General features: G+C 39.0%; 2 protein-coding genes across 2 annotated transcripts in view; one reads left to right on the top strand and one right to left on the bottom strand.

The window, feature by feature from the left end:
• Window positions 1-7,456, bottom strand: part of LOC144643057 (fibrocystin-L-like) — a 48,535-nt gene extending 41,079 nt beyond the window's left edge. The window contains 7 exon segments of the mRNA XM_078502189.1: window positions 187-240; window positions 1,231-1,318; window positions 3,486-3,543; window positions 4,156-4,264; window positions 4,678-4,819; window positions 6,917-6,991; window positions 7,108-7,456. Of these exon segments, the coding sequence (XP_078358315.1) occupies window positions 187-240; window positions 1,231-1,318; window positions 3,486-3,543; window positions 4,156-4,264; window positions 4,678-4,819; window positions 6,917-6,991; window positions 7,108-7,183 (602 nt within the window). The 5' untranslated portion in view covers window positions 7,184-7,456.
• Window positions 7,457-10,315: 2,859 nt separating this feature from the next.
• LOC144642159 (uncharacterized) lies at window positions 10,316-12,045 on the top strand. The gene is made up of 2 exons (XM_078501149.1): window positions 10,316-10,396; window positions 10,507-12,045. The coding sequence occupies exons 1-2, from the start codon at window positions 10,316-10,318 to the stop codon at window positions 12,043-12,045; spliced, it is 1,620 nt and encodes a 539-aa protein (XP_078357275.1).
• Window positions 12,046-12,082: the final 37 nt, after the last annotated feature.

Genomic DNA, 12,082 nt, shown 5'->3' with positions numbered 1-12,082 from the left:
CATAAATCGCCAGAAGTGGATTTTCCCCACAACATTAACTTTCCTGTTTTCGTCTTTTTGTACGTGGTGTTAGTAGATAATTGTCATTTAGGACTGTTTAGGTAGAGCATATTTGAAAGGATAGGTCTTTAACCAACACGACTTTCCGAATAAAAGTAACGTAAATAAAATCAGAAAAAAGCTTACAGTTGTTCTGTTTCTGGATCTTTTATTTCACACAGGCCCGAGCCAGCATATATCCTGAAAGAAATCAAAAACAGAATTGTCACGGATCTTTAAACTCGACAGACTAACAATGGTACCATAAGGCCCGGGTAAATCAACTGAGTTTAAAGGGGCTAGGTCACGTTATTTTAGGTGATTCTTTTTATTTTCGTTAATTAAGAGCTCTAAACTTTAAATTGCCAGAGCAAAATGCTTTTATTGGCAAAATCACGGCCACATACCAAACAAGAATGATTTTCGAGCATTGTAAATGACACTTTCATCCAATTTGAGATAAACTTCAAAAAAGTCGGGCCAACCTTTTTTAAGTTTACCCGAACGCAAGCCATTTTAATCTTCTCGATTTTTGCCCATCCATGCCCCTTTTGGCCTTTCTGTGTTTCTTATGAGTTTTTTTACAGTTATAAGCCGTTATTGTGATATTTCAGTTCAATTCTAATAACAGTTGGTCAGCGCCGAAATTGCCTAAAATTGCGTGACATAGTCCCTTTTAAGATAACTACGGTGAATCTATAGCATGGCATGCATTATAAAAATAATGCATGCCATGCTGAATGAAACCCTTGTGTGTGTAACCATTCAAAGTGACATTATTTCAGAATAATCAGGTTAAGCAGTACTATTATTGGTACTGTTATTAAACGTACAAAGTAAAAAACAGCGTGTGACCGTTAAAACATACTGTAATGTTTTGTTGTTTGTTCTTAGAGATTTTTCAAAATAGTTTAAAATTTTTGAACTTTAAAATCAGATGAAAGAAAACAGTCATGACTATCAATTTGACAACCTCTAAAATTTGTATAGTTGGCAAAGAAGCAAATTTACAGTGAAATCCCGATTTCTTGAAACTCTAAGGGAAACGAAATTTGGTTCAAGAAATTAGAAACGAGTTTTGTTTTGAGTCATCAGGATTCTAGTGTATATTGCGCAAAATTTGTCAAGGGTTAGGAGAAACTGAGACGAGAAGACGAAGCGATTCCAGGCTTCTAAATGTTCGTTCTGTACCTTTCAATCGAGGGCTTCTTGGGGTCAAAGTCCTCTGTTTCCATTACTTGATCTTCAAACATCCTACCCCGTATTGTCAACAGTGTGCCTGTGATAAAGGGTTTGGACATCAAACAATTAGCAAATGGCAGATGATTGTGCAATAAGTGACCGGCGGATAGACACAGATTAAGATGATGTAAAGAAAAATTTAGCACGCAAATATTTTTCGCTCAAACAACCAATTCCACAGGAGGCATTCCCCGAAAGCAAAGATGATAACGGTTAAATTTCTGTAAATAAAACAGCATGCTTGCCAACAATTTTCAACAGAACTCAGGAAAACAGCGTAAAAAAAACAGTGCTCCGCCAATGTCAGCAGACGTGTGGGTCACAAAATAAGGCAGCCCGGCTAGTGTTAGCTTAATAACGAACAAATACAATTTCTAAACATCATAACGTCTATAGATTTAGCTGGACTATAGGAACCTTTTGGACTTTGTTCAACGTTAGCCATAGCTCTATTTTATTTTTGGCTGCCATATATGATTTATAAGATGATTTGTTCGCTCCGATCCACCGTTCCCAAAGTTAGAATCTATACAGATCCACGATGGAATCAGTAGCGAAAAACCAAGGCCGTATTTGTTTTTCTAAAATTAGGACTAGTTTGTTCTGATTATGCGACTGACAAAAAAATACATCTTATTAGTATAATGTTAGCACTTTGACTTCTCGATACTAAACCACACCTGTAGATTGACATTCATTTTGTTTTATCAACAAGTTCATCGTTTCTTTCCAAAGTCACCATCTATTAAACTATTTCGTTGTTTACGGAAACGCCTTCCAGTGTTCGTTCGTAGGAAAAATGTTATCTCAAATAATATTCTAACAAAAATAAATGACAAACGCTGTTACTATTGATAAAAATAGCAAGCGTCATAGTTAAGAAGTCGCAGGTCAGCTTTAAATACTGAGACCTACTGAATGAACTTCTGATTAAAGAAACATGAAATAGTTTGCTATAGATAGCACTCGCAGCTAGGAAAAAGAAAATTGAACGTTTTCCGGACGATTTTTCATAACTCTTTCTTAAGAAACTATAAGCGTTTCCGTATATATTCATATTTATCAGGCATTTCGATAACTGCGACTTCTTATGTTAGCTGGGGGATTACATTCAATGATGCGCAAACAAAAATTCTCTCTTTAAATTTACCCTTAGCATATCAAAAAGGAAAAAGAACCATTTCTGTTTAGAAAGAAGTAAACCAACAAAAAAGCAAATCTAACTAAAGAGATGTTCCATCCAAGAGGCATAAAGGAATCCCAAAATAACATTTAGAAAATAGTTTTACGATTGTATTATTGTGCGTACCGCTTTATATTCGCGTTTTTTGTCTGCTTATGTAGTCACTTTGACGAATACAGATTCAATAGGTCTCTTATCAAGCAATTCCCCGGTTAAGTCATAGCTTTTTTTCCCGAAACTTCTTTCTCGAAACTTTCTTCCGGAAAATTCGTCTCGGTTCTTCACTGAATGCACAAGCGTTTCTTTTCTCGCTTAGGAATGCATTCGGTGGATCCATGGTCTGCTCAACTTCAACATGTCACTTTAGTGTAAATCCAGTGTGTTTTGACAGTAATTAAAAACGGCTTATATTTGGCGCCAAAGTTTCTCAATATTTAGGAATGAGTGATATTAATAAATCGGTGAAACAGATAGGCACTGTTACATTGTATTAGACACCAATTGTATATTGTTCTTTTTTGTTTACTTTTTGGCAACTAGATAAAAAAACTGAAGAAGCTTAATTTTTGTTCATTTTTGTGAAATCACGCAAGAAGTCTAGCTGAATATTGTTTCCAAACAAAATAACATAGGGACCTGTTTAGACAACCCTATTTTCGGTGGCCTTGCGTGGTGGGCACGTTTTACTAACATGTGAACAGGCTATTTTTTTCTGGCGAGTATAACTCGCCAGAAAAAATTTATTGTGAAGTCCGGAAAAGAATAGCTAAGATCAGTTAATGAAGGTCAGTCAATAATGGTCTGCGTGAAATTGGATTTAGTTTCGCAACAACAAAGAAGCCAAGAATAGTTCATTTATAAGGTGTTTAATGGAATTTAGTTATAAAGTCATGGAATTTAAAAGATCCGATACCTTTTTATTAATTAACGTCGCGACCTGTGCCCCTTTAAAAAATCTCAATGGCTACAGGTGACGTGAAGCCAGTACCAAACATAATGCGATCTAAATTAGCTCGCTAACCTGGCACTCCGTATCTTGGTGTTACTGAATTGATTGTAGGTGTTCTGTCCTCGGTGTACTGAAAAGTAAAGTAAGTGTCAGCCAATCACAATGCAATGAGACTTCAGTTGGTAAAAAAGTTACACCAAATAAAACGTTTATCAGATCAATAATGAAAATGTCAAACTCTTTTAAGGTTGTGAAAAGAACGAAATTAGCCTTAAAGCTTTGAAACGGGCCTCGTTTTTGCTTTGGTTCAATTTTCCTCTGCTTTTATTAATATAAGCCCGGGCCAAACGAGGATGAGAGTTGGCGAGTGTTGACTCTCTTTAGAGTTATACGTCAACTCTCATCGACTATCGTCAACTCGAGCCAAACGAGAGAAAACTCTCATCGACACTCATAAAAAGTTTGAACACGTTCAAAGTCGATGAGAGCGCTCGAGAGTCGATGAGAGTGCATGAGAGTTCGGTGCCAAACGAGAGTGAGAGTTTGAACTCTCATTAACTCTCGTCCTCGTTTGGCCCGGGCTTTTAAACTCTATTCTAATTTCGGTTGTTTTATGCAAACAAACTGCAAACATATGACTAGTTTAGAATATCATGCACATGTAACCGTCTTTAAACATTGCGCTTGTACTCAAAAAATCCCAAACGTTTATTTTATAAGTTATATCAAATTAAACCCATACCTTAAAGACGCATTCTCCTCCGCAATAAACTGTTCCACCGGTGTTGTCCAACCATTTTCCGTCCACCAACACTCTTATGTTATAACTGTCTTCTCCTGATGGGGATGGTCTTAAAACAACAAAAATTAGTTCAGTAAGATAAACGGCAAGGAGCTCGATTAATGGCGAGGCAATTTCGCAGCATGGAATTTTGTTCTTCTGCATTATCACAGTAAATCACCACATGAGAAATTTGCTTTAATTTCATCTTTATTTTAAGAATAAGGACGCTTTCTATTATAGCTATTATTGACATATACAAACCCCCTCTGTAACAATCTCTTCCCCCCCCTCCCCCCGTCCCTGTCTGGAAGTTCAACTTATTCAAGCTTCTCCCACCTTCTCCCTCTCTATGAGGTCCCAATCCCACTTCCCAAGATGGTAAATCATGACAATATCTGTCCAAGAAAACAAGGAAATTTTTACGTTTTAATAGAGCTTATACCGTACATGTACAACAATACGAAAGTTTAATTTACCAACCTTGTTTGACAAACTATCCGATATCGAGTGGTATAATACGTTATGACGTCACAAGGCACAACATGGGCGCGTGATACGGACACGAGGGTGACGTTATTACCCTTCTCTTTTTGATACTCGTTAAACTGGTCCTGTGCAAATCCTGAAACAGGAAAAACCGATCTTAGAGACAAGAATAAAAATTCCTTTTTTGCGGACAGTCACGTATGCGAGTAGGCCTGAGAAAAAAGTCTTCACCTCTCAGTGAAATAATGGTGACGGGTTTTTATGACAAGTTATCGTACTTTATCATAACGTTTAATTCACTCTTGGCAGAAAATCTCAGCGAATAATTAAAACGTTGTTCATTTTGAATATCTACGCTTTGGAATGCCATTTATATTGGTATTAAGAACCAGACAATCAGTAGGTTATACACCAAAGTCAAGTGAGGTCTCAAGTCAATTAAGACTTCCTTGATAACAAAAGCTCTTTTCTAAAACTTCAGTTAATCTCATTGTTATATGAACTTCCCTGTACCAGCTTAATTATCTATTATGGAAATACTCTTCAATGGCTAATAAAAGTGTCAATGAAAATCATTTTCCATCAGATCAACCACGGCAATAGTTAAGAACCCTTCAACTATGGCAACTCATCAAATATCTTCAATCCGTTTTGAGAAGTTGGTGGCACTTAATTTTTAATTTCAAAAAGTTTTGCTTTAAATGTAGAAATTCGAAACAATCCATCTCCAAAAAGAATGTTTATTCAATCACTTAAGCAAGAAGTCTTTTCGTCTGAATGAGTTTTACTCTGTACCATTATCCCCTAAAATTGTCTGAATTCCGTTTTTCTTATCTCAGATTAATGCTAGAGGTGGCTACTATTATGTGAGACAATTGATGACCACAACTTGAAGTGGCAGCAAATTCTATACTGGACATAGTACTACCTTGCAACCCAAGAGAACAAAGTAACGAAAACGATTTATCGATTCAATTAAAAGTTGTCTTCAAGTTTAAGGTTTATCTTGTATGTTAATTGATTTTGTTCGTGCAGTGCTAGAGTCTTACTCTCGCACGCGTGGAGCGTGGACGTCGAGTGAAGTTAAAGCGCGATTCAAGGTGTCTCAATGCAGTTCAATAAACGTGACCATCTCACTAAGCCTAGGGCCAAATAAACGGTTTTCGTTTCCTGTCAAAAAGTTCCTTTTTCATCACGTAGGCACGTTGCATAAGATGGACATTGCTGTTAAACTTTTTTTTCTGTGGTTTTATTTGCGTAAATACATTGTGGATGTCAGGTGGAGCAAGCACGATTCAGACTGAGCTGCCTTGTAGCGTGGAACGTGACCGTTTCAAAGCTTTAATACGCTCTGCTATTTTTTTATGCCCCGTTCTACTGTTTCGTAACATGCATGTATTAATTGTTGTTTACTGTTTTCTTGAGATGCTTTCCTAAGTGAGTTGAATTGATTCGCAATTTCGTGAAAGGAGGAAAACTTTACCAAGAGGTTTCTATCAAATGAGTCAAATGAGAACTCTAACCGTAAGCGTCCCTAAGAACTTCGCTCCCGCGCTGGCCGGTTAACACTATTAGCTCGTTAACCGCGATCCAGAAGTTTAGTTTTATTTCACACTAAAAAAGCGACAATGTCTTTATAAAGATGGCTTTGAAAATCACCTCGTTTAATTCTGTTCGTGAGAAAAATTCAGAAAGCTCCCAGATGCACACAAGGGAGAAGAGTAATTCTAAGCCCTGTGTGCAAGATTACGTATCTTTGCTGACCCTGTCAAACGTATCAGTCAATCTATTTTCAATAGCTTGGCAGTTTTTGAAGCCAAAAGCAAGATCTTTGAGCTGATATGTTGAGGGGGGTTTTCCTTAAAATGTGTAGACTTTGGATCGATGGGAGGTGATTTGGTTTAAGATCTTGAATAAGGTGTACGTTTGCACAGATGAACCCATATTACCGGTCTAGTTGTATTTTGGAAAACCGATACTACATATGCAGCTAGAATTTCTATTGTTAGCCCTCTTTAGCTTTGAGTGCTATTGTGCTCAAAATACCCCAAAAACATCTTCATGTAGTGCTTACTCTCTTTACACCTTGCACATATTACCTACCGCTATAAACTCGAAAGTTGACTCTCACTTATCACATAATTGTTTAAGACAGTAAAGCAATTTTTGATCACATACGAAGTAAGAGGAATGGGCAGACCATGAGGAAATGAAAATGAAAAGCATAGCTTACCTTCGCCATGTATTGTTAATCTTGTCACTCCTTGCAAACTTCCAGTGGTAGGAGAAATCTGCGTTACGCGCCCACCTGAAAGATGCAACAAGGTGATTGACAGACTTTAGTGTTGGCCTTTCCTTTTTCGAATCTTGAGCTCTAAACGAACAAGTTTCTAATGAATTCGACTGAAGATAGCGAAGATTTACCTTGAGCTAAGGCAAAAGCAGAGAGCAACACAACAGCTACAGCTTGTAATATGTCCTCTCTTCGTTTCTTCATCATGTAGTGAGACACATGCAGTAAAAACAAAACCGTCGGCAAAATACTCTCGAGTAAATTGTGAAACGTCTTCTCCGGCTAAAATGACCGCTGTCTACTTATTTATAAAATCGTGATTCAAAGACTGACAATTTAGTAACAGCTTAGTGAGCAGTTAATAAACTGTGGCTAAAAGGTCAAATCCAATTGTGCGACGCGCTTTGATTGAGCAAAAAATTAAAATTACTTTGCAGCGAGATCAACTGTGTATATTGTGTCGTGTCCGGGTGTAGTCAATTCTGGAGACATGAGTCAAAGAGGCTGGGGTATATTGAATAGGCGTTTATATAGCGCAGTTATGTTAAATATATTGTTTACACAGAGATTAGAGGCATAGTATAAAACATGGACTGGACTCTGGACTTTGGACTCTGGACTCTGGACTCTGGACTCTGGACTCAAAAAAACCTGGACTTGCAATGAAAAAAAAAAAAATTCAAAAATAAAAGGAATTAACTTAAATTATCCACACGATGATTTATGTGAAATACAGACCTGTGTTAAAGCCTGGGAGCAAAAGGGGGGGATACCAAAAAAATATCCGGCTGATAATATTTTTCAAAAGGCTGATTTTTGTTCTATCAAAACTCTATTTCTTCTAGTCTCTCTCTTTCTGCAGCCGTTTATAGGGATGTTACACAACGCTCTGAACGCTCCCCAAGAGGGGGAGCGTTGTGTAACATCCCAAAAAATGCTGCAAAGGAGACTGCGTTTCTGTCAAAGTAAGCGCAGTGGTGGATGGTTTGTTGTAACAGAAAGAATGAATTGCTATTGTGTCTTTTTTTCTCTTTTTGAAGTGCCTACTGCCTGTATCTCTTCAGATGCTGTGTTAAAGTGGAGTCTGTTCTCGGCCCGATGGCTGTTACTACTCTCGTATGGGTGTCAATAACATATGTATAACTAATTATCAAAACAACAGGGCTCAAAACTTAATTATTTGTAATTACCTTTGAAACGTTCAGAGAGAAATCACGAATCTGTTATCTTTAATCAGTTCGATATATAGGTACTAGGTGAACTGTCACGGTTGCTAGAAACTGGTGCATGCAGCGTTGTTATGTTTCATAATTTTAGCGACATTTTGAGCTGACACTCAAGGGTTGCGTGCTGGTAAATATTGTAATCATAGGCAAGCTTATTGTTAGGTTTTTATAGCAATTAAAAATTGACGCAAATGTCGATACAATGTATGCTTGAAAATATCTGTCTATTTTGCGAATACTTAAAGCCGTTTCATTTATCTCCCGTGACAATTCACCTAGTATATGTCAAACTGATTAAAGATATCAAATGCGTGATATCTCTCCGAATGTTTCAAACAGGTAATTACAAATAATTGACAAAGTTTTAGCCACCTTAGTGGCATCCCTGCCTTAGATAAATAGTTATACACATGTTAATGACACCCATACGAGAGAAATAGGCATCGGGCCGAGGACAAACTATACATTAAAAACAGCATCTGAAGAGATACAGGCAGTCGGCACTTCAAAAAGAGAAAAAAAGGACAAAATAGCAATTCATTCTTTTTGTCACAACATACCATCCACCTTTTCAAAAAGAGCCCGTTTTTGGGATGTCACGCAACGCCCCTCCCCAAATAGGGGGCGTGGCGTTGCGTGACATCCCTAAAAACGGCTGCAGAAATAGAGACTTGCAGAAAATGGAGCCTTGATAGAAAGAAATAAGCCTTTGTCGAAAAATACAATTAGGCCGAGGTATATTTTTTTGACAGAATAAAAATACGCTCTGTATCAGAACGCCCTGATTACACCACACCCCTAAAAAAAATTAACTCTTTTCTAAACAGAGGACTCTCTTTGGCTAAACGCCATGCCAAACACCTCAAGCAAGGCAACAGGCATTACTGTCTTTTAAAACTGGTCTGTATTTAACTTAATCCGTGGCTCTGTGGCTAATTTTTATCTTTATTCTTATTTTTTTTTTTTCGTTGTTTTTAATTGTTTTGCCGAGTGGAGTCAATAGTTTTTTTTTTTGAGTCCAGATTTTTTGAGTCCAGGTTTTTTTGAGTCCAGAGTCCAGAGTCCAGTCCAGAGTCCAGTCCATGTTTTATACTATGCCACAGAGATTAGACACGGTCAAGAAATACGAGTTCGTATTTTTATTGGAGTTATGCAAAACAATCGAGTTGATCAGGATACAGATCACTTCTCCGTGATTATGTCAAACTCATTAATATTCTTTAGGCGTTGAGTAGCCCCGAGTAGCCCATTAGCTTAAGAAAATAACAGATATGGGGTAGCTTTTGACCCCTGAAATTTACAACTGGGTTTAAAGTATGCAGTGGCGCACGCACGGTTAATAACATGCTTGAGTGAAAAACTGTGCAAACCTCACTTGTCCACGAAATTAGATAAGCAAAGTTTTTGAAGGACACCTTTAATTGCTTAAGATTATTGTTGACATAACGTGTTTACAGTTGAAAACAAAGGAACTTGTAATACATCTGAAGACCGCTTTACTGACATTAGTGACGTCACGATTTGATTAAAGTTTGCGCACGCCAAAATTGCGCAAGCTATGCGGCTTTATAAAAAATAATTTTTATCACGTCTTCAATTGAACTCTCATAAAATTAACAAATGGACCATTATCCTTTCATCACGTTTAGTGCTTGAAAGTGGGATTACCGGAAAGTAACTTTTTAACCCTTTTATTTGTACAATTGACTTGGCTTTGCAGTCGGCACGCAACCACCTGTACTGACTTTGATGCGGAGAAATAAGCGGTCATATTACACATTCCACGAGGAAAAATTGGGCATCGGCTATAACTGTCGCAACTGGTGAGCAAGTGAAGAAACAATTAAATTCCCCTTCATCAGTAATAACTTTATTGAAATTAAATGTTCCAGGTTTGCTTGCACCTCACAATACAAGTCTTATAGAGCTGTGAAGTTATACACAGTGCATTGTTAAATAAAAACTTTTCCCGCCGAGTTGATATTTTTCCGTTGGATTTGTTTGCTGATTCAGGGACAAAACTGTACTTCCTTTTCACTGCGAAGGGAAGTTGCTAACCTACCCCCGGGTTCACAGTTTCGAGAACAAAACAGGGAGTATAACATTTGTGGTCATGGAGATGATATTAAAATCAACCAAGGCTGACATTGCTCTGCTAAGAACACCATTGAGAGCATTCATGGATGACATCACTGTGCTTGCAAAGTCTACGAACGCAGCGAATCAGAAAGGCTAGATGAGCTGATTACATGGTCAAGGATTAAGTTTAAGGCCAAGAAGTCAAGGGGCTGTTCATTTGTGAAGGGAAAGCAGAAAGAGATTCGCTTCTCAGTAGCTGGAGACACTATACCCACTGTGAGAGAACAACCAGTGAAGAGTCTTGGCAGGTGGTATAAGGGCACACTGACTGACCGTCACCAAGGAGTAGAGACCCTGAAGCAGGCAGAGGAAGGCCTAAAGGCTATTGATAAGACTCGACTTCCTGGAAAGTTTAAGGTGTGGTGTCTTCAGTTTGGACTGTACCCGAGACTGATGTGGCCTCTTATGATGTACGAGGTTGCAACATCAAGGGTTGAGCGAATTGAGCAAAGATGTAGTGTTTATATACGGAAATGGCTCGGACTCCCAAGACAGCTTAATAACACAGCACTGTATGGGAAAGGTGGCCAACTAGAACTACCTCTTGCATCCATTTGTGAGGAGTACAAGGCGGGTAAGGTGAGAACGGTAATGATGTTGAGGTACTCAAAGGACCAGGGCATTCGAGAGGAACCCCCCGAGGTACGTACTGGCAAGAAGTGGAATGCAGAGGAAGAAGTAGACAAAGCGATGAGCAGTTTGAAGCATGGAGACATTGTCGGTGCAGTCCAAAGTGACAGGAGGGGACTCGGTACGTATAACTTCAAGCCCTTTTGCAAAAGTAGCGCGAAGGAGAGAAGAGATGCAGTTGCGAACGAGGTGAAGCGGGTTGAACGCGAGAGAAGGTACGTGCACTTGGTGCAGTGTAGTCAGCAAGGACAATGCTTGAGGTGGGAAGAGCTCGTGATTGGAAGGAAATTGTCCTGGAAAGAGCTGTGGGCATGGGAACCGGCGCGACTGAGCTTCTTAGTTAAGTCAACGTATGACACGCTACCATCTCCAGCCAATCTTGTACGTTGGAAAGTGTCTGAAGAGAGTAAGTGCCAATGTGGACAGTATGGCACACTGCGTCACATCTTGTCTGCCTGCCCCATGGGTCTAAAAGATCGATACACCTGGCGACACAACCAGGTACTGAGGGTCATCGTGGAAGCCATTGAAACGAAGGTAGCTGATATTAATCAAGGGAAGTTGCCTGTGAAGGAATGTCAGAACAAAGTTGTGTTTCACCAAGAAGGGAAGAAGGGAGCGACAAAACCATCCCCAAAGAAACAAGTGGTGGACGAGAGGTGGCAGGGAACATGGAAGGTGGCGGCTGATTTGGACAGTGCCCTTGTTTTCCCCATTGTAACAACAAGCCAACGCCCGGATGTTGTAGTGTGGAGTGACGATGCCAAACAAGTGATCTTGCTTGAATTAACAGTGCCATGGGAAGAGAACTTTGGAGATGCAGAGGACCGGAAATACAGGCGGTACGAGGAACTAATTGACGCTTGTAAAGAGGCTGGCTGGAATCCAGAATATTACCACCTTGCTGTAGGTTGCCGTGGGTATGTTAGTCGGGAACTGGCAAACTTGATGCGTGGTCGGTTTGGATTCACCACAAGAGAACAGAGAACGTTGGTAGCCGCCCTGCAACAGGCAGCAGAGAAAGCCTCGTACTTTATCTGGCTAAAGCGTGATGACAAAGTGTGGCTCGGCTAGTTTTTTATTTTCTTTTTAACTCATGTCCCAGCCAGCA

The sequence above is a fragment of the Oculina patagonica genome, chromosome 2 (assembly GCF_052425735.1).
Source record: "Oculina patagonica isolate OP01 chromosome 2, crgOcupat, whole genome shotgun sequence".
NCBI classification, from domain to species: domain Eukaryota; kingdom Metazoa; phylum Cnidaria; class Anthozoa; order Scleractinia; family Oculinidae; genus Oculina; species Oculina patagonica.
This window is presented reverse-complemented; position numbering and strand designations above follow the sequence as displayed.

Excerpts from the sequence above, each read along its gene's own strand:
- LOC144642159 (XM_078501149.1), top strand. The coding sequence starts at position 10,316 with ATGGAGATGATATTAAAATCAACCAAGGCTGACATTGCTCTGCTAAGA. Across the intron at positions 10,397-10,506 it reads CATTCATGGATGACATCACT|GGAAAGCAGAAAGAGATTCG; the intron begins GTGCTTGCAAAG and ends TCATTTGTGAAG.